Here is a 21,794-nt window from a genome sequence, read left to right as displayed (position 1 = left end):
CTTAACTCTGTCTTCAGAAAACCTTCAAACTTCAGGGCAAAGAATACATAGAATTGCTCCAGCCTGCCACAGTTTTGGTTATTTTTATTCAGTTATTTATATTTAAAATCAAGGATTCCGACAGAAACCCCTCCATCACCACTATTTCTTATTCAGAAACAGCATTTATAGCAGCTGTAACTACGTAAGGCACATGCTTGTATTTTGCATTATATCAAGTTCTCCTGAAATGAGACCTAAAAGCTTTAGGGTAGTATTGTCTACTACGTTTTTATCTGGGTTCGTTATTGTCCAGTGAGTATACAGGTTTTTTGCCTGTTCTGCTCTCCCCCTTCTCCTCTCACTCAAAATTGAAGCTCACCTCGCAGATACTTCATTAGTAGAATGGATTTCAGCATTAGGCAGTTATTAGGACACTGAAATAAGTGAAACTGCTATTCTCCTCTCAAGTTTTCACTTCAAGCCACAACGATACTGCTTTTCTTTCCCATTTACAATAGTAAATGCATATAAAGGTTCAGGTGACTTGTACTGTACCTCTTCTTTGGCGATACGCATGTTGTCAGTGACTTCCGAAAACACAGTGGGTTTTATAAACAGGCCTCTGTCTTCAATGGCAAGACCCCCACACTCCAGCTTAGCTCCTTCTTTCTTCCCACTTTCTATCAGCTCCAGGATTTTATCAAACTGTTTTTGATCAATCTGTCAGACACAAAAGGAAAAGAAAGAGACAGCAGCACCTTTACTATCACTGTTCCAAAGACAGGAGTCATGGTATGTGGCCCAGGGGCACATTTGCAGGGCACTGTCAGACCAGGTTAAGTTACATCTCATTCTATGATATGGCAGTCAGGCAATAAGCAGGCTGAAAGACAGGATGACGGCATAGCCCCGAGCCCCAGAAAACAGAAGGTGAAGTTACATGTGAGAGTTTAATCTGATCTAATAGTTTGCTGCCACATGGAAGGGGTCTCCCCACTTTCCCTTCCTCCGCATCCTGAATATGCACTCCCACGGCTCACCTCACTCAAGGTCTGGGACTTACTGACCTTCTCCATGCATTGAATTAGCACAGGAGCACCATGAGAAAAGCCTGAGGTGGGTTTTGCTGGGCTAGCAACCTCAGTCAGCTTAGCAAGGGATCTGACCAGCAACAGAATCAGTGCAAGAGAGGGAGAATCAGAGTATATAAACTATTAAGTCGACTTTGCTGTAATGTGCAGCTTTTCCCACAGCTCTCTGTCCTCAACTAGAAGAACCCAGCGAGCTCTGCCTTCATCTCTTTCCACACATGCACACTATATGAACAGCCTGAAAGATAAGAACTTCAGAACAACTGATGCACTGAAGCCATACTTTAAAAATCAGAATAACCTTTCACGAATCTTAGAGACTAATACCATCCCAGCATTCTATGGTTCTCTGGACTGGGAGCCATATCCTCACTTTTAACTACCAACCTTGTCTAACTCCTCCCCACCCACACCTAAATATGCAGTAATCTCAAATAGCGAGTACTGTTGTGTTACTAGCCTTTAAACTAGGGGTTTCAGTAGAGGTGGGGAAAGGCCAGTCCAGTTACAGGACACTGAAGTTGCACAGCTGTGCAGCCCTGCACCAGGACTTGGACGAGACATCACATACTCCACAGGCACAGTGAGTCATGTGCTGGGAAAAGGTGCAGAAGCCCGCAGCACTTCTGAACAGTACTGATCCTTCTTTTGTGTTCCACATGCAGCAGTGTACTGCAGGTATTGTCAGGTTTCAAATAAACAGATGTGGCTTTTTGCATGATGCATAATTAGGCAATGAAACACCTCATCACAGCACGCTGCAGATGGTAAAAGACATGGAGATGTTTAAAAAACAGCAGAACTAACAAAAACCTCAACAAACTCATTGAGGTGATTAGATAAAAGACTCCACCCACTGGTTCAAGGTGCCCTGGCAGCCCAGGAGGTTATTCTGAGTGCCAGGTATCACCAGATGCTTGTACGGTTCAATCCCCTCCCTAGGCATCTGTTTTTATTTCAGCAGGGCCAGTTGCCAGTTGGGACTGTTTACATGGAGTGTTCCACACTTGACTCCGCCAGATTACAGACTATATCCTGTCCCTAGTTAATCCTGGCCACACGCAATCCAAGTTTTCATGCTTTTAGACAAATATCAAAGCTTCAGGAGGGTGTCCTTGGGGTACTTCTGGTACGCACTGAAAACAGAGAACAGCACATCTCCTGCCACACAGATGTGTGTATCACATGCACTGTGTACAGTTTGTACTAAGTGCTTATGTTCTCTCATGCGTTCAGATGCTACACAAGAAAACACTTGATACATGCTACTGCGTGAGGAAATGTGTGCCCTCATGTAGGATATAGTGTCACACAGTAAGTTTGGCAGGTGTCATACATATTGTCTATTTGTCTGGTTGCTTAGTTGCCAAATGTAAATAATTTGAAAATATCTGCAAGTGCTTTCCATCCTGGCATGTCTGTGATCCAGTCCAATCCAGTTCATCCACTTCACATCACAGAAAACAAAACAAGGATATTTATACAGCTGTAACTTGTTGCAAGGCAAACTATAGTTAGATGAAAAGACACTGGGGAAAGAAAACATTTGTAAAAATGACATGCAAGGGTGGAACTGTTTGTCATTGTAACTAGAGCTTGCAAGGCTTGTTTAAATTCTGTCCCCTACTCCACTATTATTTATGGTTCGAGCATTGACTTCTATTAAAAACACATGATCTGGTAGAGCAAATTCTACTATTTGTCCATATAATTCAAAAGAGAAGAAGGCTTCTAAGGATCACTGCAATGCTGAAAATCTGAGAACCGTCAAATCTTCATATCTTGCTTCATTAAAGTCAAGACTGCAAGGAGCAGTTTTTCCTTTTCCAAACCTAGCATTTGTAATCCTAGAGAATAACCCCACATCTATGTCCAACAGACTGTTGGACACAGACTCTTTCTGCTTACATATTTTACTTTCATGCTTTAATCCTAAAGTACACAAATGTCTACAGTCTAAGGAAAATATTCACCATCTTAAAAATCAAGCAATAGGTTTTGGGCTGAATAACTACTGGCTAGCAAGTGCCATGAGGCAGCCTTAGTGCTTATCTTATTCCTGTAGACCAGGTTTTATAGTCCACAAATTCCAGTATTTGGGGTTCTACAATAAAAAAACTAGCCCAGTCTTGCTCTAATCTAAGCCCTGTTCTAGTCCACCAGGACATTACTCTCGTCTAATGCAGTCTGCTGTTCGCAATTGTATAATGCGCTGGTTAACCCGTTTGCCATCTGTGCAGATTTACTTTATTACTTCCTGTGCTGCAGCTCACAGGAATCCAAAGTTAAAAAATGCCCTTGGTCTGCATTTGAGGTTGGCACTCAAACAGTCCCGATCACCCCTCAGGTTTCTTGTGGTGTCCTTTGAATTCCAGCCAGCCACACAGTCAGACACATGTGAGTTTTGGAGAAGTCTCATCAGAGGCATGCCTCATTTCTGTTTAAATTTAATCCTGTTTAAATTTGACCTAATTTTGATCAGAGCAGTGCAGTTTGTATCAGCATAACCCAATACTGCAGCTGACACAGTCTCTTCCTCACACCCATGCCATGAGCATCCATGCCAGTGCACAGTAATCCACATCAGGGAACTGACCTGAGTAAAACTTTTCTTCCTCACTTCCAAAAAGGCTGGATTAGACTTGAATCAGCCAGTTCCCCAATCTAGTTCCCAAGTGCAGTGCAACATAGGAACAAACAGCTGCACACAGGACCACTTTTCCAGGAGTAGCTTACATCAACTATAAGTTCTTGTGGAACAATATTGTCTGTCACCCCATGCTGTCCTGCACCAAGTTGTCTCAGCAGCTACTTTGAGCACTATGCTCAGCCATGGGGCAGCTTGGTTTCACGGAGCACTACCTCAAAGTCTGGACTGCAGAGGCTCTCCTATTTCACACTTTCTGAACTCTCTACAAGTTGCAGATCCTGTTGTCTGGCTACCAGCACTCGGAGTTGATGTAGGATCAAAAAGATCATGGGCTACAACTGCTGTCAGCCAAAGGGCTCGCTCCAACTCCTTCCTGCTATTGGCTTCTAAGCCAGTGATCATTCCAGAATGGGGTCTACACAGCAGCATGTGGACATTTTTGTAATGCTGTTGTGTATATTCACCCTGACCCACACAGAAGGAAAATGAAGCAATGATCTGGACCTGAAGCAACTGGGGCCTGACAGGAAGAGATGAAGGAGAAGAGGAAGACAGATTATTTTTCCTGGTGATTCTTCCCTTATCCATAAATTCAAGACCAAAAAAACCCTTCACAGCAGAGCAGGTTACTTCAGGAACAGAGGAAAAATTTGATATGGAAGCCTCACATTTGAACAGTAACTTGTGGGCAGGTGTGAATCTTTGCTACTTTTGGAGGTATTTTAAGCCCTTGTGACACTGCGTCATTTCTCTTCTGCTTAAATTTCTGTGTGTTGCATCTTACAGCATAGGCTCCAGAGAGCGAGCAACCATAGCTGCAGAGGAAGTGGTTGTTCCTTTGCACTGGCAGCCACATGAAAGCTTTGGGATTAACAGTTTCCTCCCACTCTCTCAACACCTTCCCATCTTGGGCTTGACAGTTGCATGCACAGAAGTTCAGGTGTGTGTGCTTTCCTAGCGACAAGTGTAACAGGTAAGCCAGAACAGGGAAAGAGGACAGACGGGCTATATTTAAAATCTGACCAGACACTGCTATTCAAACTTACTGTTACCCTTGATTATAGCTCTGTATGCAAAGCATCTCCCTTAAGCCACAGTAGTGATACCAGAGGATGGTGCTCTGCCGTAGAGGTCACTGGGGAAGTGTTCTGACAGCCTGGCAAGAGCTGGGAGCATGGATGAACTGAAATAAGCAGCCCAGTTCTACATGTTCTGCTCACTGCAGAGTGTTTCACCCTTTAAAACCTCACAACTACTCCCTATGATTTCAGGGGCTGTTCTCATGAAACAATGGTCTCTGTCAGAGCAAGCAGGTGAACATGGTCCTGACAGGACTACCTATAAATGCAGCTCACTTACTGATATTGCTGGATAAGGTTTAGGATGATGTTACATTAAAAAAAAACAAAACCAAAACAAAACACTAAAACCAAACAACAAACCTGAAAAGCTTGCAGCCCTTAACAAAAGGTAAGAGCAGACCTTTGATGGACAGCTTATCTCTGCTGAAGCAAGTTCCAGCATGGGATTATTTTCCTAAGAGTGCTGAGCAGTTTGAAATCTCTTTCTAGGCAAGTTACAGATGTAGCCCCAGCATGAACAGGGGATGTACATCATCTTATTCCCCATGCGTGAGGACATGCAATGAGGTGGTGCCATGCATGAATCATGTGTAAATGGACCTAGATCCAGGTAAGGGGAGGCAGATGTCCTCACAGCCATCCCTTCTCTGAGGGATCCTATATAGCATCAAGGAAGAAAAACCTCAGTGCAGTACTGAGAACAGGAGGCCTAGGCTACAGACTTCTAGGAATCCCCCTTTATTTTTGGCAGCAGATAGTGGCCCTGTTAGAAGACCTGACCCAAGGATGATCTTCCTCTAGAGCTCTCCACCACAGCTCAGATTGCTTTGGAAGGGAAAAATATGAGGAAGGCTCTGGAAGCATTGATGAGGCTGGTCATGACAGCAGCTTGGCATGGTTCTTCCTCCCAGTTCAGCTGAAACTTCTCCAAAGGATCAGAAAGGGAGCAGAGGAAGAGAGGGAAAGTAGGAACCCAGGAGCCCCTAGGCTGTAACTACTTGTCATCACCAACACAGCCAAGTAACGGAATGGCCATTTCTGCAGTGCACTCTTCTGTGCATTGCTATTGCTCGCTGCAACTTGCTTTGTATTACTGTACCAGGGAGACAGCCCCTTCCATAAAGCTGGATAAGAAGTGAATTAAATACATTTGTGTTTTAAAAAATTACAACATAATGTTTCAACAGTTGTGATTAATTGATATTTAAAGTAGAAAGAAAAATAAAGCCATGATACATTACTCACCCCTCAGCGCTTCAGCTGGGACCATATTCATAAGGATAATATTTACACAAGAAAAATTAAACAAAAACACAACCAAAACCCAAACAACAACTGCTCTCAGGCACACAGTTACCTGGGGCCCTTGTTCAGTTCTGGCATCGAAGGGGTCTCCAACAAGTCGCTTCTTGGCATACTCCACGCTGCGCTTGACAAACTCTGGATATATCTGCTCCTCCACAAACACTCGCGAGGCAGCCGTGCAGCACTGCCCTTGATTGAAGAACACACCTTGATGGGCACATTCCACTGCCAAGTCCACTGCAACACAGCCCAAGAGGGAAAAGTGTTACCACATGCACAGATTCAGCCTTCCAGTGTTTCCAGACTTGTTTCTTCCTTTCTCTTTTGAAAGCCTCCTTAAAAAATGCTGACAATGGTCCACACCCATTGAAGGCACTCACAAGGTCTCATTCTGCCCCCAAACCAGATCTCTTATTATTTCCACCCCCCCTTCCTGCCTTTTGTCTCAAGGTCTAGTTTGCCATAGCTCCTGATACTTTCTGCCACAAGGACTCACAGAGGGCAGTAACCAGTTTTTCTTGCTGTGGGAATTCAGATGTGGATTCCTAGATATCCTGCGTGGGTTCCTAAAGACTAGTTTCAGTAGCAATTGTTTAGAAAGCAGTGCGCGCTTCTGTTGTACAGCCAGCTCAGACCAGGTCCTTGCAATGCCCATTATTAGGAGATGGCACAAATACCTCTGGCTTTCGACCTCTGCTGTGCTGTGCAAGAGAATGAAGACTGTTTTCCCCAAGCCAAATAGGATTTTCCAACCACTCTGGAGGTTACAGGTTACACATATCTCCTATCACTACTCACTAATGCAACATAGTCACAATGGAACATGCGAAATGAGTCCTGCAGACCCCCAGGATAGAGGCGAAGGCTGGATTAATAAGGTCCTACAAAACTCTCCTGTCATAGGAATGCCTGTAGAGGGACTGCATTTTAGAAAATTGCTTTCCCCACTGCTTGGCTCAGGCTCTGCAGTACTGCCAATGAAAAAGAAAGCACCACAACAGCAGAAACGCACAAATGCAAGATTCATCTGCAACTGCAGCCATCCCCAGGGAAGGCAACAGTATAATGATCTTCTCATTTGCCATGGGAATGATCCCTGTGCTGGGTAAGAGCTCCAGCAAAGCAGAACTGCATCCTGCTCTTGGACAGAGGTTTCCTCAGCCTTTGGGGTGGATACAGTGGCAAACACCAGCCCTGCTAAATGCCAAAGGACGGCAGAGACACACAAAAAGCACCATGCTCGTAGTCTCCTACAGCAAATAAACACAGCAGCCAATACTTACAGTCTGCATCTGCACACACAATGCAGGGGTTTTTCCCTCCAAGCTCTAATGTCACCCTTTTGAGGTTGCTTTTAGAAGCAGCTTCCTTGATCAGTTTTCCAACCTGTAGCATTGAGACACAAAGAGGACACAAGCTGTTTCCCCTGAAAGTCTTAACTCAGTGTGTCAAGTGTGATGCTCACAAGGGTAGAAGAGCCTGGTGGGTGGCTGAAGCAGGTAAAAGTCAGGGATAGCACTCTTAAATGGTTTGAGTTTCCTACTGCTGTGATGTGTTAGGTCAAAAGCAGCCCCAGAATTAATGTTTGGTTTAGGCAGATCTGAAAGGGCAGTCTAAGTGGGAAAGCTATAGGAACTGTATCCTGAAGTTATCTGCTGCCCAGAGCTGCAGACCAAGGTATTTCCCACCCAGTGCAAGCTAGTGGGCAACACTGGCTATCAAGGGGGCTCCAAGGTTTACGAGTTTTACTTTTAAAAATGGGGAATTCAACTTCTTAGAGTAGATCTTGCCAAGGCAATGATGAGAACTCATTGTTCCTACCTGTTACCACTCCCATACCAGAAAGCCATGCATGATTTTGACATTTAGGAGAAAACTACTTCTTTCTGAGAGTTTAGGCTGAGCTGCTTCACACACAAGAGTAGCTGAGACATGTTCCTTCCAAGGCAGTACCTGAGGATGTCAACAAACTCCAGCTAGCTCTGCCATGGCTCTTTCTGCCCAGGAACCTGCTCTGACCATCTGGTGGAATTTATCTGGCCACCCTCTCCTGAAGGGAAGGATTTACTCCGCTTTCAGAATTTAATCAAAGTAATGTCAAATTAAGTTTTTTCCCCCCAACAGAAAAATTGTTTCATACCAAATGTTTTCTCCAAATTCTGACTGACTGTGCTATTTCTTTTTTATACTGGTAACACCAAAACAGCAATTTCTCTTTCAATTTAAAAAATCTGAATTCCTCATAAGAAGAGCATAAATCAAGCATCAGAATCATTTCGTAATCTAATTTCATTAGAAACAGTATGAGTTAAAACTCTTTGGGAGCTTCAATTCTTAAGGCAGGTCATTTTTTTTAAGTGTGACCTTATATTTGAGTTTCCTCAGTTTGTAACTGTTTTTCTTGTGTTTTACCTTTGCACGTGGTAATCTTTACTTAATTTCTGCCTAAAAATACCGTTGCCCTGGCATGGAGCTGTGAGCAAGAAAAGCATGGGGCAGCTGGCAGTTATAGATCTGCATTTCTCATGGTTTGCCTTTGTAACTCGATCAAGACTCCTGAACTTAGCAGTACAGATCACCTCTAGTCACTCAGCAGCCTAGTCCTAGAGACAGCAAAAATAAGTGATGCATCATGCTGCAGATACACATAGCTTCACAACAGGCATTACTACAAGCTAGCTGACCAAAGAGGAGCAAGTTAATAAACTAAAGGAAAGGAAGAAATCTAGATGGGAAAACTCTCGTGGAGTTTAAGATCAGTATTTCCAGGCTGGCACTGAGCCCAAGCTGGGGCTTAAAAACTAAGTCAAAATATATTTTGAATTAGCTTCACTTCCTGGCTCAGAAACAGTAGCATTATGGTGCAAATACTGCAGAGATGCAGCTGAACTCACAGATGGGTGGAGGGGGAAGAAAACACTTCTAAATTACACATGCATTAGCAAAGAATCTGTCTCCCTCGGTGTTTCCTGCACACCCATGGATTAGGAGGACAAGCACAGCGTCTATAGGAGTTTTTTGCCTACAGGCTCCAGCAGCTGCGATTTTCCTTCTGCCCCTAATCCACTAGATACTCCTTTTTCATTAAAAACCCAAACAGATCCATGTGGGCTGGATGAGTCTATAAGCTCTATTGTTTTCACACAGCCGGCGTCTCATCTGGGCTAAAAGTTTCTGATCTAGGATCTGGAGAGAAGCATGTAACTGGGTAAACTAGGTTAGACCAACTATCAAGAGAGTAAAAGCCCATGGTGAACTTTTACTTTATTGCATTCGTGTTTGTTCCCATGATCCCTATACAGAAACAGAGGCTTAACACACCTTCACCTAGGGGTTAAGCAAAGCAGTTAGCATGTACACAAAGCCACTAGATGGTACTGTTGTTAAATGCAGCAGCTTTTGAGGGTTCAGTAAGTTACCTTTACCGACCAAGAATACCATTCAAGGTAATTGTTCATCATTACACATTTAGATTACACTCTGCAATTTTGAGAATAGACATAAGAATGGATTAATTCGGCAAACACTCAACAAGAATAATGTTACTCAAAGAAATAAGAGAGACTATATTTGCCTCAACTGCACCCATTGGTGTCAGCATTTCCATTGTTTGGACACTGCCTCTCTTCAGGGGGTGCATATATATTGCAAGAAAAATCTAGAGCAGTGACTGGAAAAACGTTCACATTTCTAAGGAAGCTTTTGTTTGAGAATTTTCAGCAGTGATTACTGGAGAAAAGTAAGTTTACATGTCAGAGCTGTGCTCAATTCCATGGATCAGGCCAAGCCATGGGCTCCTTTCCCCCATGTAGGTACAGAAGAGGACAGCTGTAGGTGTCTAATAGTGCAGAGGTCTCACTTCCACCCCTCTTGTAAGCAAGGCAGCTGTAGCTATTTACAGGAAAAAACTGAATAGAAGGTGCTTTACTGTGCAGGTCTCAAAAGAAGCTCAAATGTTAATCCTGTCCACGTCAGCAGAGGAAGCCTTGGGCACCATGCCGTGTTTTTATTTAAGTCCTAGTTCCTCACAAGTAACTAAAGCTGAGGAAGAATTGTTCAGGGCTCTGACTGACATGTTTACCAGTTGCACATGCTGGCAGGGCAGGACTGGCAGGCAAACTTGCCCAGAAGCTTCATCAGGTCAGTGACATGATGTTAAGTCACTGCCAGCCTCTCCTGTAGACTGTCTTATCTTATGTCAGAGCATCTTCACTTACAGTTCTTACAGAAAAGTGATGGTTTGGCAAAACCCAGCTTACAGAGATGTGAGATTATCACAAGCGCAAGGACCTGAATTAGACAAATCCCAAGCATTTCCGAGAAATCCTGTCACATGGAATGTAATGGAAAATGGTGCTGGCTATACAGATATCGCTGACATTTCATTGGTCCAGTCTTATGTGGATGACAGTTTTAGAAGAGAATGCAAAGAGGACCAGCAGGTATTTTATGAGAAATCCATCACCTACCTTTGTTGATCCAGTAAAAGCAATTTTATCAATGCTGTGATGGGTAGAAATAGCAGCTCCAGCTGTGGGGCCATAGCCTGGCACAATGTTCACCACACCTGGAGGGAAACCCACCTAAAACAGAGGTTAAATACAGCTCTGTAGAGAGAGATTTTGAGCACTCTGGAGCTGATCTGCACTCCTGAGAGTGCAGTGCATTTCTCAGGAAGCTTGAATTATATTCTGTGCAATTAAGAATTGCAAGTTGCAGACAAGGAGCCCGTATCAGATACATCACTGTTTTCCAGACTTTCCAGTAACATGGCTGTGTGCTACCAGCTGGAGTAGACGTGGGTGAAACTAGCAGCCATGCTTAGGAAATGCCAAGTTTCAGTAAGAATTCTTGGAGGAGTCCCAGTTTCAAGTCAAAAGAGAGTAAGTCTTTTGGCCAAACTTGGCCCCCAGCTACTGCTGTGCAGCTGGAGCCAAGGGGTAACTGAATGAAAGTTTGTTTTGAACAAAGGTTGACATTTGTGGTTCTTCAGGGGCCGGAGGGATTAAGAAGTCGGTAAAACCTCACTAGATGATGGTGCTAATAAAACAGGAATACAAGAGCAGATGGTAACAGATTTACTCCAGTTTCCACCACATTTACAACCCAGATTAGCCAACTAGTAATTTTGCCAAAAGACACAAATGGCAAAACTTCAGGTGAAATTCTAGTGCGAGGAGAAGTGTGGGACTTACTGGTCTGTTTTTACTTCCTGGAACAAGAGTTTCAAGGATTATGCTCTTCTAGGTTAGCCCTCCCCTACTACTGATTGCACAAGGTTGTTTGCCCTGCAATTTCTAACAGTGGAGTTGCAGGATATTAAATGTTCACTTAATTTCTTGTGGCTTTTTAATATAAATTCTCAGTAAGTGCAGTTGCTCCTTCCTAATATAGAAAAAAATGAAGTAATTTCTCATGTACTATCTTGCAAAAAATTATCTTCATAAGATGTTTCTTCCCTATTTTTTCTTTTCATAAATTGGAAGGGCAGTCTGAGTTCTTCTATGGACGTGACAATGATAAAAGTGAGTTTAACAGAGTTTGCATCTTGGCTAATGAGTATTCAAGAAAATACTGCATGTCAAACTGTGCAAGTAATGGTGTTTGGAGTCAGCAGCAAAGCCACAAGGAAGCAAAAAATTGGTTCAGGCCATCCTGAGCCAAAAGTTTTTTCTGTTTTTCAGCAAAAATGAAAGCCAAAATATTTTGGTTGGCCCAAAATTATTTCATTGAATATAACATATAGCTTTGCTTGTGTGTTAACATCTTCTGCATCCTTTTAAAGATTTTTTTTAAGAAGTTTAACTTATTCTTCTGAAAAACTGCAAAGAATTTAGCTAATTCTGGGTGGAGAAAAGAGCATCTTCAAATAGAATTATTCTGCTCTAGTTACATTTCTGCCTTGAAGGACAATTGTGAGAAACAGGCAGCTTAGAATTTCAGCTCAAAACACTAATTTCACCAGAACTGAATGTTTTTTGAGGGGAATGCTATGCCTGTGTTTGGGGAGCTGTATGTCAGAGTGAAAAAAGCAGTGCTGTGGCAGGGCTAACTATAAGTCATGAAAACTGCACCCTATGTTCACTCTTCTTGCGTAACCTTATTAAGTCAATTTTCTACAGGAGATACTTAACTGGTAGTGTTTTTTGCACTGCCTTTCCTGACAGAGGAGGCCTAAGTGTCAATTATTAACATATCCTTCTATTTTCTCCCAGGCTAAGCCAAGAACAGACAAAATCATCATTATCATTAGACTGAGCCTAACAAACAGACTTTTCCAGCTGAGAGGCAAAAGCGTATCTACAACCCTTTTAATTATCCTCACAATTATGCACATACATAGATATAGGAAGCTGACGTACTGACCAGTCCTGGAAGGTACCGTGCACCCACCGCCACCGCTGTATGATTAATAGATCTGAGGGCACCTGAGATCCTGACAGGCCCTAAACCAACATTTTGAAATCCCAACCTATGACCTTCCCTTTATGTCAGTATCGAGTTGGCTTTAAAGGCCAGACGTAGCTGAATTGTTCTACAAACCGCAGAAATTATGAAGAATTGTTTCCCATGGCACTCTGTCTTGCTTGAATTATCCCACTTTAAAATCGTACAAACACAATACTGCTGTCTAATCACACTCTTTTTTGTCCCATTGTCTAATAAAACTGAGCTGTAGTCTTTCCCTCATTTGGGAGAGGGGAAGACATGGCAGAGGAATAAAAGCACCATTTTTTCTCTCTGCAGCTTACTAAGAAAAGAGAAAAACCTACAGGTTTTGTGATCTTTGCTGCCTCCCAGCCAGCCACTGTCAGTCATGAAGGCCTTTGCAAGAAAAGACTGAAGACAGAGGTTGTTCTCACTTTCCTCTGTGAGGCTTTAATATCTTTAAAACCTACAAACATACACAGCCAATTCAAAATACAGTCTGGCTTACCACCTTAAAAGAACAGTACCTAGACGGGATGTTCAGATTTCCTTACCTCCTTGATCAGCGAGCCGATGTACAGCGATGTAAGAGGAGTTTGTTCAGCTGGCTTAATAACCAAAGTGTTTCCACAGCACAGCGCTGGTGCCATCTTCCAAACCAGCATTAGCAATGGGAAGTTCCACTGCAAGAACACAAGGCTGGTCAGATCAGCCCAGCAGTCACCTACTCACTTCCACACAGCATTTTCCCCACCTTCACACAGCTCAGGGAGAAAGTAGGAACTGGGAGGACAGCCACAAAGAGAAGCATCTGTTTACAATACTGAGTTTGCTTGGACTATGGAGTATAATCCTTGATTTCCCCCTGAGATCCAAAATATTGCTGGCAGTCCTCAAGCTAATCCTGTAAGTTGGACAAACCTCTGCATGATGTGACCTCATTCTTTACAGGAGTTTGATCACACTTTGTACAGGATATTGGCTGTTCAAGAAATTGTGTTGGAGGTAGTGTCATGATGCATCACTTCTGTACAGCATTCTTATGTGGGGGAACTACAGGGTGCAACTGCTCATTGAAAAAAACTCATTTTTCTGTGTTAGGTATTGGCTGAATAGTTATACAATATCATTCAATTCCAGGTTTATAACTAGGAAACTGCAGTGGGTTGTTCAGTCATGGAAATCCAGGGGAGGTCTTATACTCCCTTCAAATTGTAAATTGCTCCTTTCCAATTAGTTTTCTTATTTGGAACTAGGAACCAGTCCACATCGGCTTCCTCTGTGCTAATCTCTTTCTTAGTCATGTGTATTTGTAGATCTTGGAGCCTAAGCAAGAAGTGGAAAATCTAGCTCACACTGAATCTCAGAAAGGTCATTTGGCAGCAGAAAGGATTTCTTCATTAAAAATAATTAATGCTGCTTTAGGGATGATGGAAGCAGGCCAACAGTAAGGGGACTTCTTGTCAAGACTCAAGCCAAGGGCCTTCAGCTATCAACAAAGCAGCCAAATATGTTAGGAATCCACAAATTCACACTTACAAATAAATTAGCAGTGTAGCTTTTAAGAGATGAGTTCTGTTCTAACCCAGGAGCCCTGAGACAGAGCAGAATTTAGTCTAATGTGCTATATTTCAACTTGCCTCTCCCTCTTTCCCAGACCTGGTTCATTTCAGTGAACTTCTCCAATGGCCACATCCCATGATTTGCCCATTTGTCTTTTTCTCCTAAGCCTTCTTGAAAGCCTGATTTTGCAGCTTGAGCCATCCACACCTACATTACTTTTCTACACTTTCAGAGCATGACGTAACTCCATTAGAAGCCTTCTGTTGCAGAATGGCTGGTGAAAGTAACAGTAAAAGACTCCAGGGCTGCCTCATGACATCACCTTGGGATACAGTTCAGTCATATGCTGCGCTTTCTAAGAACTTCCCTTCCTAAGAACATTGGTTTAAATATAGTCAAGCCACAGGAAAATGGGAGGACTGTTAATTGGTCTAGGGAGATATATGCAGAATAGTGACAAAATCTCTTTAAATCAAGTGGGAATACACAAACGCACAGACTGTTGGTATTAGATATCAAACTGGGAAAAAACTGGGGGGGGGGGGGGGTGTTCTAAATAAACTGAAGACAGATGTGGTTTTGTTGACCTCAATCATCCTTTTTACAAACACAGTGTTGAACTTGAGTCAAATTTGGTTCTGTACTTTCTATTGTATTTATTGCTGATGTAGGGTCAACCTGAAATATTAGAAGTGCCACTATGTCCCCTTATTGTGGCCTTCCAAAGCATTCTACATGTAGGCTTTTAAAGGGATAGTTTCCAAAGAATTGCTGAGTGCCAAAGGTGGCTGAGTGTGACAGGGAGATACCTTTTAATTGGTGATCAATATGAGGAACCTGATGTTTTGATCTTAAGTTATAAATTCTAGTTGCTCACAAGCAGTCATATTGCTTGGTCAGCCAGAAAAGCTGTGCAGAAGTCATCAAGCCAAACGTCTGATAACTAGTACTGACCATCTCCCACTTCGCCTCACCCTGGCATTGCTAAATAGACCATACCATCTTATCACCAGGGATATAAGCTCAGTCCTGCTGAAGGAAAAAGCAAAATTTCCCCAGGTATCCTTGGGAACTGGTCCAGACCTGGTAATTCCCAGGGTCCAGCAAATCCAATACCCCACATGCATTGCTTTCAGTCTCTCATATAACCTTATCCCAAAGGTAAAAATCTTCCATGGACTTTTATTGATCCAAGTACCCAAACAGAGAATCTTGGCACACCACCATGTGCCTCATGGCCTGTAGGATACCACATTCAAAGCATTTTACAACCAGACAGGAACAAACTGTGTCTCCCATGTAGCTGTAAAGTATTCCTGGTCATCTGTTTAAACAGAGCAAGCAACTCACACTAAAACTGGAGATATTCCAAGAACTAGGCACACTGTCCACTCAGCAAAGAATGAGACCTGAAGGAAAAGAAAACTCTATCCAGTGAGATTTAATCACAGAAAGCTCAGAGAACAGCCAGGGGTTATTAATAATAGATATGATTTAAAACTCAAAACTATGCATCAGCACTAGGCAGCAAAAAGCTAGCACGTGTAACGACAAGATGGTCATCCCAGCAGTGCAAGAGTCAGAGAGATCTGACTGGTCTCTGGTGACCGGTGTCAGCCTTAGAGAGGAACAGAGCATCTGATTAGGAGACCCACCCTTCCATTGCAGAGGACTTTGTGTTGCCAAGAGCAATTGGCATGGAGGTAAAACAAGAAACTACATCAGGCAACTGTGATGGGAGTTCCCTGAAGAACAGCTGTACTTAACTAGGAAGCAAATGGCTGCAGTATAAGATGGGAAGTGCACATGTACTTCTTCCAGTTCTCAGAGAGATGCAGGGCACCGTCACTGCTACTTACTGGAGTTATAGCTCCACAGACACCCATTGGTTCATGCCTGGTGAAACAGACAAAGTTCTCATCTGCAAGACAAAACAATAAAAGAAGACAAACCAGTCAAAATCCTTGCTTCTACAGAAACAGTGTAAGCCAACTGCACACTAACAGGTTGGGGACAGAACTAAAACCATATTAGACAGAGAACCCTATATCTGTTCATCTTAACACATGCCTCTGGGACACTCCAGGCAGATGATCTGTTTGAGAATAGGTCTTGTGTTAGCTCAAAAGCCAAACTGCTTACGGTCACAGCAGAGCCTTTTAAAACCAGGGGTTCAATTCCTTCTGCAAACTCCCTTTGTTGAGGCTCAGGGGAGGGTAACTCCTTACCACACTGAAGACCAAGCACAAATTTCATTCAGATTGTGTCTCACTGAAAAGAAGAAAAGCACTTGTCTCTCTGAGGGCAAAAGTTTTTAAACCCATTTAGTACAGGAATCATATTCAGTGTAAGAGGAATGACACTTCCAGTAAGAAATTACAAAAAGATGAAACTCTAGGAGTAAAGTAATACCATTCTTCTTAAAATACTGCTATTACTCTGTCAAAGAGAAAGCAGGAAGGACATTTTCCGTACAAATTCATTCTTGCTGAAAACCTAGTTTCATTGGGAAGATCTGACAGAAAACACGAACATTTCTAATTACGGTTTTTAGAAGTAATTTTAAATTGGGACCAATGAGCAGCATCCAGGCAAGCAAAGCTTCACGTTACTCTGAATGAAGGTGACAGATCTCAGTTTATATGACTAACATCGCTCCTTTTGCTGACTGCACAGGCTGAGCTAGTTCAGCCCTTCAGAGCTCTTGTCTGGTGGCTAATTTTTGTCTGCAATGCCTGTCCTTCATACAGCCTCAGTGATAACCCACATGCAGGAACAAAACAGGCTGATTTTGAAAATACATATTGCTCATTGTGCCACATGGACATCCGTTGTCTTAACTTGTTCTCCCCAAAACCATATTTGAACTTACATAGCTGAGCCAAAGTGTTCTCTCTGTCCCTGTCACAACAGTACAGTGTGACTACTCTGGCTCTGCAGCCTAGGAAACATTTTCAAAAACCTCTTTCAAGTGTCAGAAAAATTGACAGGGTTGCTCCAAGAGCTCAGTGCTGTGGCTCCTGAGAGGAGTCAACATCTCAGACCTTCTCTTTCATAAAAGTTAAGAAAAAGCACTACATGATCTCTCTGAACATCTGTAAGCCAGCACTGTCAGGGATGTGGGAACATCAGTGAGGTGGGAGACACTGGCAGATTCCACATCAATCCTCTGCCACATCCCTGTGGCATCTAGGACAGCACAAGCGCTGCTGCCTTCATACAATTTTCCCTAGAAACCTCTGTCCTTACACTCTCTGACATCTTACTTCATTTCAGTGATACCTAATGAATAAACTCCCCTATAACGTGAAGTTTTTTTTCTTTAAGAATTAGTCTGAATTTAAAACCCAAAAGATTTCTGTTAAAAAAGCAACAAAAGAGCCCATCCATTATTTTCCAGAGATCTATCCAGGCATTCACATTGCTCTCCCATTAGTTTAAATCTTGAAACCCATCTACTTAAAATGCATCCTGAGATAGAAAGGAAATGCAGGCTGTTTTTGCAGGTTTTCAGAAGTTGGCCTTTCCATGCATCTCCCTCCCAGCAGGCCTCCCTTCCACCCCCTCAAGCCTGATTCCATCCCAGCTCTGAAACCGGGTCTGAACGAACTTACCCACTGGGATAGTTCTGCCCTGAATTTTATCAGCCCATCCAGCGTAATATCGGAGCGTTTTTATACAACCTTCCAGGTCAATGAAATAAGCCTGCAGAAAAGGTTTTCCTGTGTCCATTGTTTCCAGAGTCTGAAAAAACAAATTGCATGCAGTCAGATAAGTCAATGTTTTTTTCTTAAAAAAAGCTTTTGGAGAAACTCCTTTTCAATTTTATTTTGCCTTGTGCTGCAGACATGGGGTTTCCTTCCCTCCCCTTATATTTAAGGAATGAAGTTGCTAATACAAATATGGTAGAAGGCAGACTAGACCCAATAACCCTGATGCATACAGAAGTTGCTTTGTTCAGTGACTGCAATGAAAGCGCATCTTCTGAAAGCCCCCAGAAGGTGGCTATGGGAAAGATAGAGGGCTGTGGTCTGGGGCATTGGTCAGAAATGATGTGAGTGTCATGACTTCACCATAACTGACCCTCCAACACAGATGTTCTGGATTCCAGATGGTGTCACTGAAATCAGTCAGACCCACTTTCCTTTTATTTGGAAACCTATTTTTTCCACTTCACAGCCCTAAAACCAACCTCTGAAAAGCCTCTTTTGTCCACAGGATGATAGAAAACACATTTTTTATGGAGTTCTGGTAAAGTAACCTTTGGGCTCAGATCCATGCTGCAACTAAGGCAAGGGAGAAGTTGCTTCACTAAAGCTGCATTGACGCTGAGCAGCTCTAAATGAAGTCCAGTCTCGGCCTGTGTCCTTCTCACTGCTCTGGACATTAGCTCAGTGAATGCTTTGTTCTGTACTCAGGTCATTAAATGGGATATTGGTGCAAATGGCCAGCACATCCATAAAGGAAGTACTATCCCCTGGTAGATTGAAACATCTTTGTTTACATATGAAGTCATATCCCATCATCTTCCACAGACATTAGGGTCCAAGCAGCACTCGAACAGACATTCCCCTTGGAATGACTAGGATTGTTATCCACTCTGAACGTCTGCTAAAACAACTGATTTTTATAAGTCATTACTTAGCATGCAGCCAAGGCAGCTATGGCTGGTTTTCTGCAGTGAAAATAACAATGCCAAACAAGCCCTCCCAGATCAGAAGGACAGCAGAAAGCTTGAAATGAGTGTCCTGGTTTATGGAAAAAGGAGGGTCCTCTGAAGTCACATCAAAAAGTGAGCAGAAAATGAACAGGGTATATTCACACTGACACAGTTGGGGTTTTTTTTTCCTTTTATTTGCTGGCCAGAACTGCCTTCAGACCTGGATTTTTTTGGTTTTGTCCTGCTGAAACTGGAGGCTGTCATGTGGTTAAGAGACACTGTGTTGGAGAAAGAGACCCAGCTCAAAACAGTCATGCAAGTACAGGCTCCTAAGCACATCCCATGTATGTTAAGTCCTACTGACCTCAGTGGGACATCAGCTCAGGAACTTAAACATATCTAACAGCGCTGAATGTCATAAATGCCATTCCCCTGAAGATAAGCAGAGCCAAAGTGCAGCATTGAAGTGGTGAGTGCTCAGGTCCAAGATCTCAGAAATGGACTGACAGTAGCCCTACACTGAGAGATGCTAGGATCTGTGGGCACAATTTGGAAAGATGTCCAAGGCCCATGGAATCTAAAGGCTTCTACCAACTGCAGTGCATTTCAGCTTGGGTCCTACTCCCCTTGTTCTGCACCAGAAGGAGTCCTTCAGGACAGGATGGAGAATCATTAGCAATAGTTCTTCAGTGCTGAAGTCCAAGTTAACACAGCTTCATGGCTATAAAGAGATTTTCCTGAGCCAGTAAATTCAGTAGGGAAACAAAGAGTTCCCACTTACACACATTTTAAACTTTGGATGACATCCAGCAAGAGAAAGATTCTCTTTCCAGCCCCCCATTTTAGAGGAAGCAATTTGCAAAGAAGTCAAACTGGCCTGCATTTTTTTAATAAAGGACTGAGTCAGTTGTTGTGGTTTGGGTTTTTTTGTTTTGTTGTTTTTTGTTTTTGGTTTCTTTGTTGGTTGTTTTGTTGTTTTTTTTTTTTTTTTTGTTTGGGTTTGTTTGGTGGCTTTTTTTTTTTTAAGATAAGAACTGTGAGACAGCTATGAACATTGATGACTTAAATCAAGAATATGTTTGTTGCTTTGAAAACTGAAGTATTTATATCTGTAATCACTTCAACAACCAGCTAAAGTTTTGAAGAGGAAGTCAACTATATAGAAAAACTAACAGCCTTCTTCTAAGACCCCTAACATCATCCTGCAGAATGAGGAAGATAAGCCATGACTCCAGCATGGACTCTTCTGCCCTTCATAAAGGGAGAGAAAAAAACCAAACACATTAGGTAGATACGGATGTAGCAAAATCAGAAGGTTGGAGCCGAGTTATCAGCCAGCTGTTGCTGGTTTATCACTGCTCACCAATCACAGTACTTACTGCCAGGATGACTCTGTCTCGCTCAAGAAGATCAGCCAGTTTGTGCAGGAGTCGTCCTCTGCTTAGGGCATCCATCTGTCTCCATGGAGACCCCCTCTGGAATGCTGCCTTCGCTGCTTCCACCGCATTATCCACATCGGGCTAGAGCAGCCACATACACAAGAAAACCTTAGGTTACAAGGAAGGAACTGGACAATGGCACAGAAACCCCATCAGGCTGCTTCCTAGATGATGGTGTGGTGGCTAAAACAAGCTGTCTGACAAAACTACTTCCATTTTACTCCTGGATTTGAACCCAAGCCTGCAATAAGTTTTGGGTTTGGCCTGGCTCATAAACAACCTTGGGGTCAGAGTCCCAATAGGGTCTTTCAAGGGTAGTTTTATGCAACTGGTTTGTTTATACAATAATCCAGAATCATGTTCCTGCTGATACAGGATGTAAGTGACACTGGAGGAGGATGGAGAAACAAGATCCCAATTCTGTTCCCATTACAGCTTCCCTAAGTGTGACAGGCCATTGGCCTACATGAATCATCTTCCTCTGAACAAGTGTGGGAAGGAAAGTCCCCCATGAGAGAGATCATGGTTTTATCCAGGGGAACAATCACATCTCAGATCCCACCATTCAGTCCCACTGAAACCTATGCCAGTAAGAGTTAACACTCTAAAAAAGCTCCCTTAGATCCTAGATCATACTTCCAGAACACTTTTACCAGATGGGAAGGGTTTTGTTGGTCAGTGCTATGACAAAGGCATTTCACCTACACAGACTTAGTGCCATTCTCCATCTCCCAACTGCTTTACCACACTCTGGACCAAATCTAACCCCGTTTACCCAAGTTACTACTCAGACAGGCAGCAAATTCCCTCTCTCCCCACTGCACCATCCCCAGAGAAGCTTAATGCATTTTCTCTGGCCACAGTATGCCCTTCTTCCTACATACATTGATTACAAAAAAGTGAAGGTAAGGGCAACCTCCCGACCCAATGAAGTCAATGGGAACACTGCCATCAACATCCACAAGGCCAAGGCTGTACCCCACGCATACATAAAGCATACTTCACCCTGACTTTGGACAGAATCCTGTTCTACATAATGTCTGGCACAGCCCATGCCTCACTTCAGCTGACGGAGAACTTGCACCTCACCACAACATGTAGCTCAAGGGGGTGGGAAAGGAGGGAGGGTTTCAGGCCTTGATTGTTCCTCAGAGTGCTTCACCAGTTGCTCTCATTTATGTCTTATCTCAAGTCTTGTCTGGATACAATTACGAAGTAAGCCTCTGCACTGATCCAACAAGGTCTGGTCATTCTCCCCTCATGGGGAAATGTGTGATGCTCAACCAATTAAAATGTTATGGGGAGACATGTTGCCTTCTTACAGCAAAAGTTCATGGAGAAAACAGCAAGTCATCACCCACTGAAATGGCACCTTACACTAAATTTGGCTTCTTTTCTTTACAAGATTACACAGCTTTAAAACAGTCTGACCTATACCGCCAGGAAAAGAACCCCACCCTTTTGGAAGGACACTGATGGGGAAACCGTTGGAGGAAACTTGCTGTTACAAGGGGTTAAGAATGGCTCTGGTCAAGCAAGTGCGGTGGCAAGGTAGAGGTAGCAAGCAGCCGCTGTGAATAGGCAGGCATGTCC

At 43.0% G+C, this 21,794-nt stretch overlaps 1 protein-coding gene across 1 annotated transcript in view; it reads right to left on the bottom strand.

Moving 5' to 3' along the window:
* ALDH1A3 (aldehyde dehydrogenase 1 family member A3) overlaps window positions 1-21,794 on the bottom strand; it is a 37,245-nt gene that overhangs the window by 7,027 nt on the left and 8,424 nt on the right. The window contains exons 3-10 of the mRNA XM_049811695.1: window positions 20,142-20,282; window positions 17,717-17,846; window positions 15,962-16,023; window positions 13,094-13,222; window positions 10,580-10,693; window positions 7,394-7,496; window positions 6,163-6,347; window positions 538-702 (exon numbers count right to left, since the gene is read on the bottom strand). Of these exons, the coding sequence (XP_049667652.1) occupies window positions 538-702; window positions 6,163-6,347; window positions 7,394-7,496; window positions 10,580-10,693; window positions 13,094-13,222; window positions 15,962-16,023; window positions 17,717-17,846; window positions 20,142-20,282 (1,029 nt within the window). The remainder of the gene's footprint in view (window positions 1-537; window positions 703-6,162; window positions 6,348-7,393; window positions 7,497-10,579; window positions 10,694-13,093; window positions 13,223-15,961; window positions 16,024-17,716; window positions 17,847-20,141; window positions 20,283-21,794) is intronic.

This window comes from Accipiter gentilis, chromosome 10 (assembly GCF_929443795.1).
Source record: "Accipiter gentilis chromosome 10, bAccGen1.1, whole genome shotgun sequence".
Classification (NCBI taxonomy): Eukaryota; Metazoa; Chordata; class Aves; order Accipitriformes; family Accipitridae; genus Astur; species Astur gentilis.
This window is presented reverse-complemented; position numbering and strand designations above follow the sequence as displayed.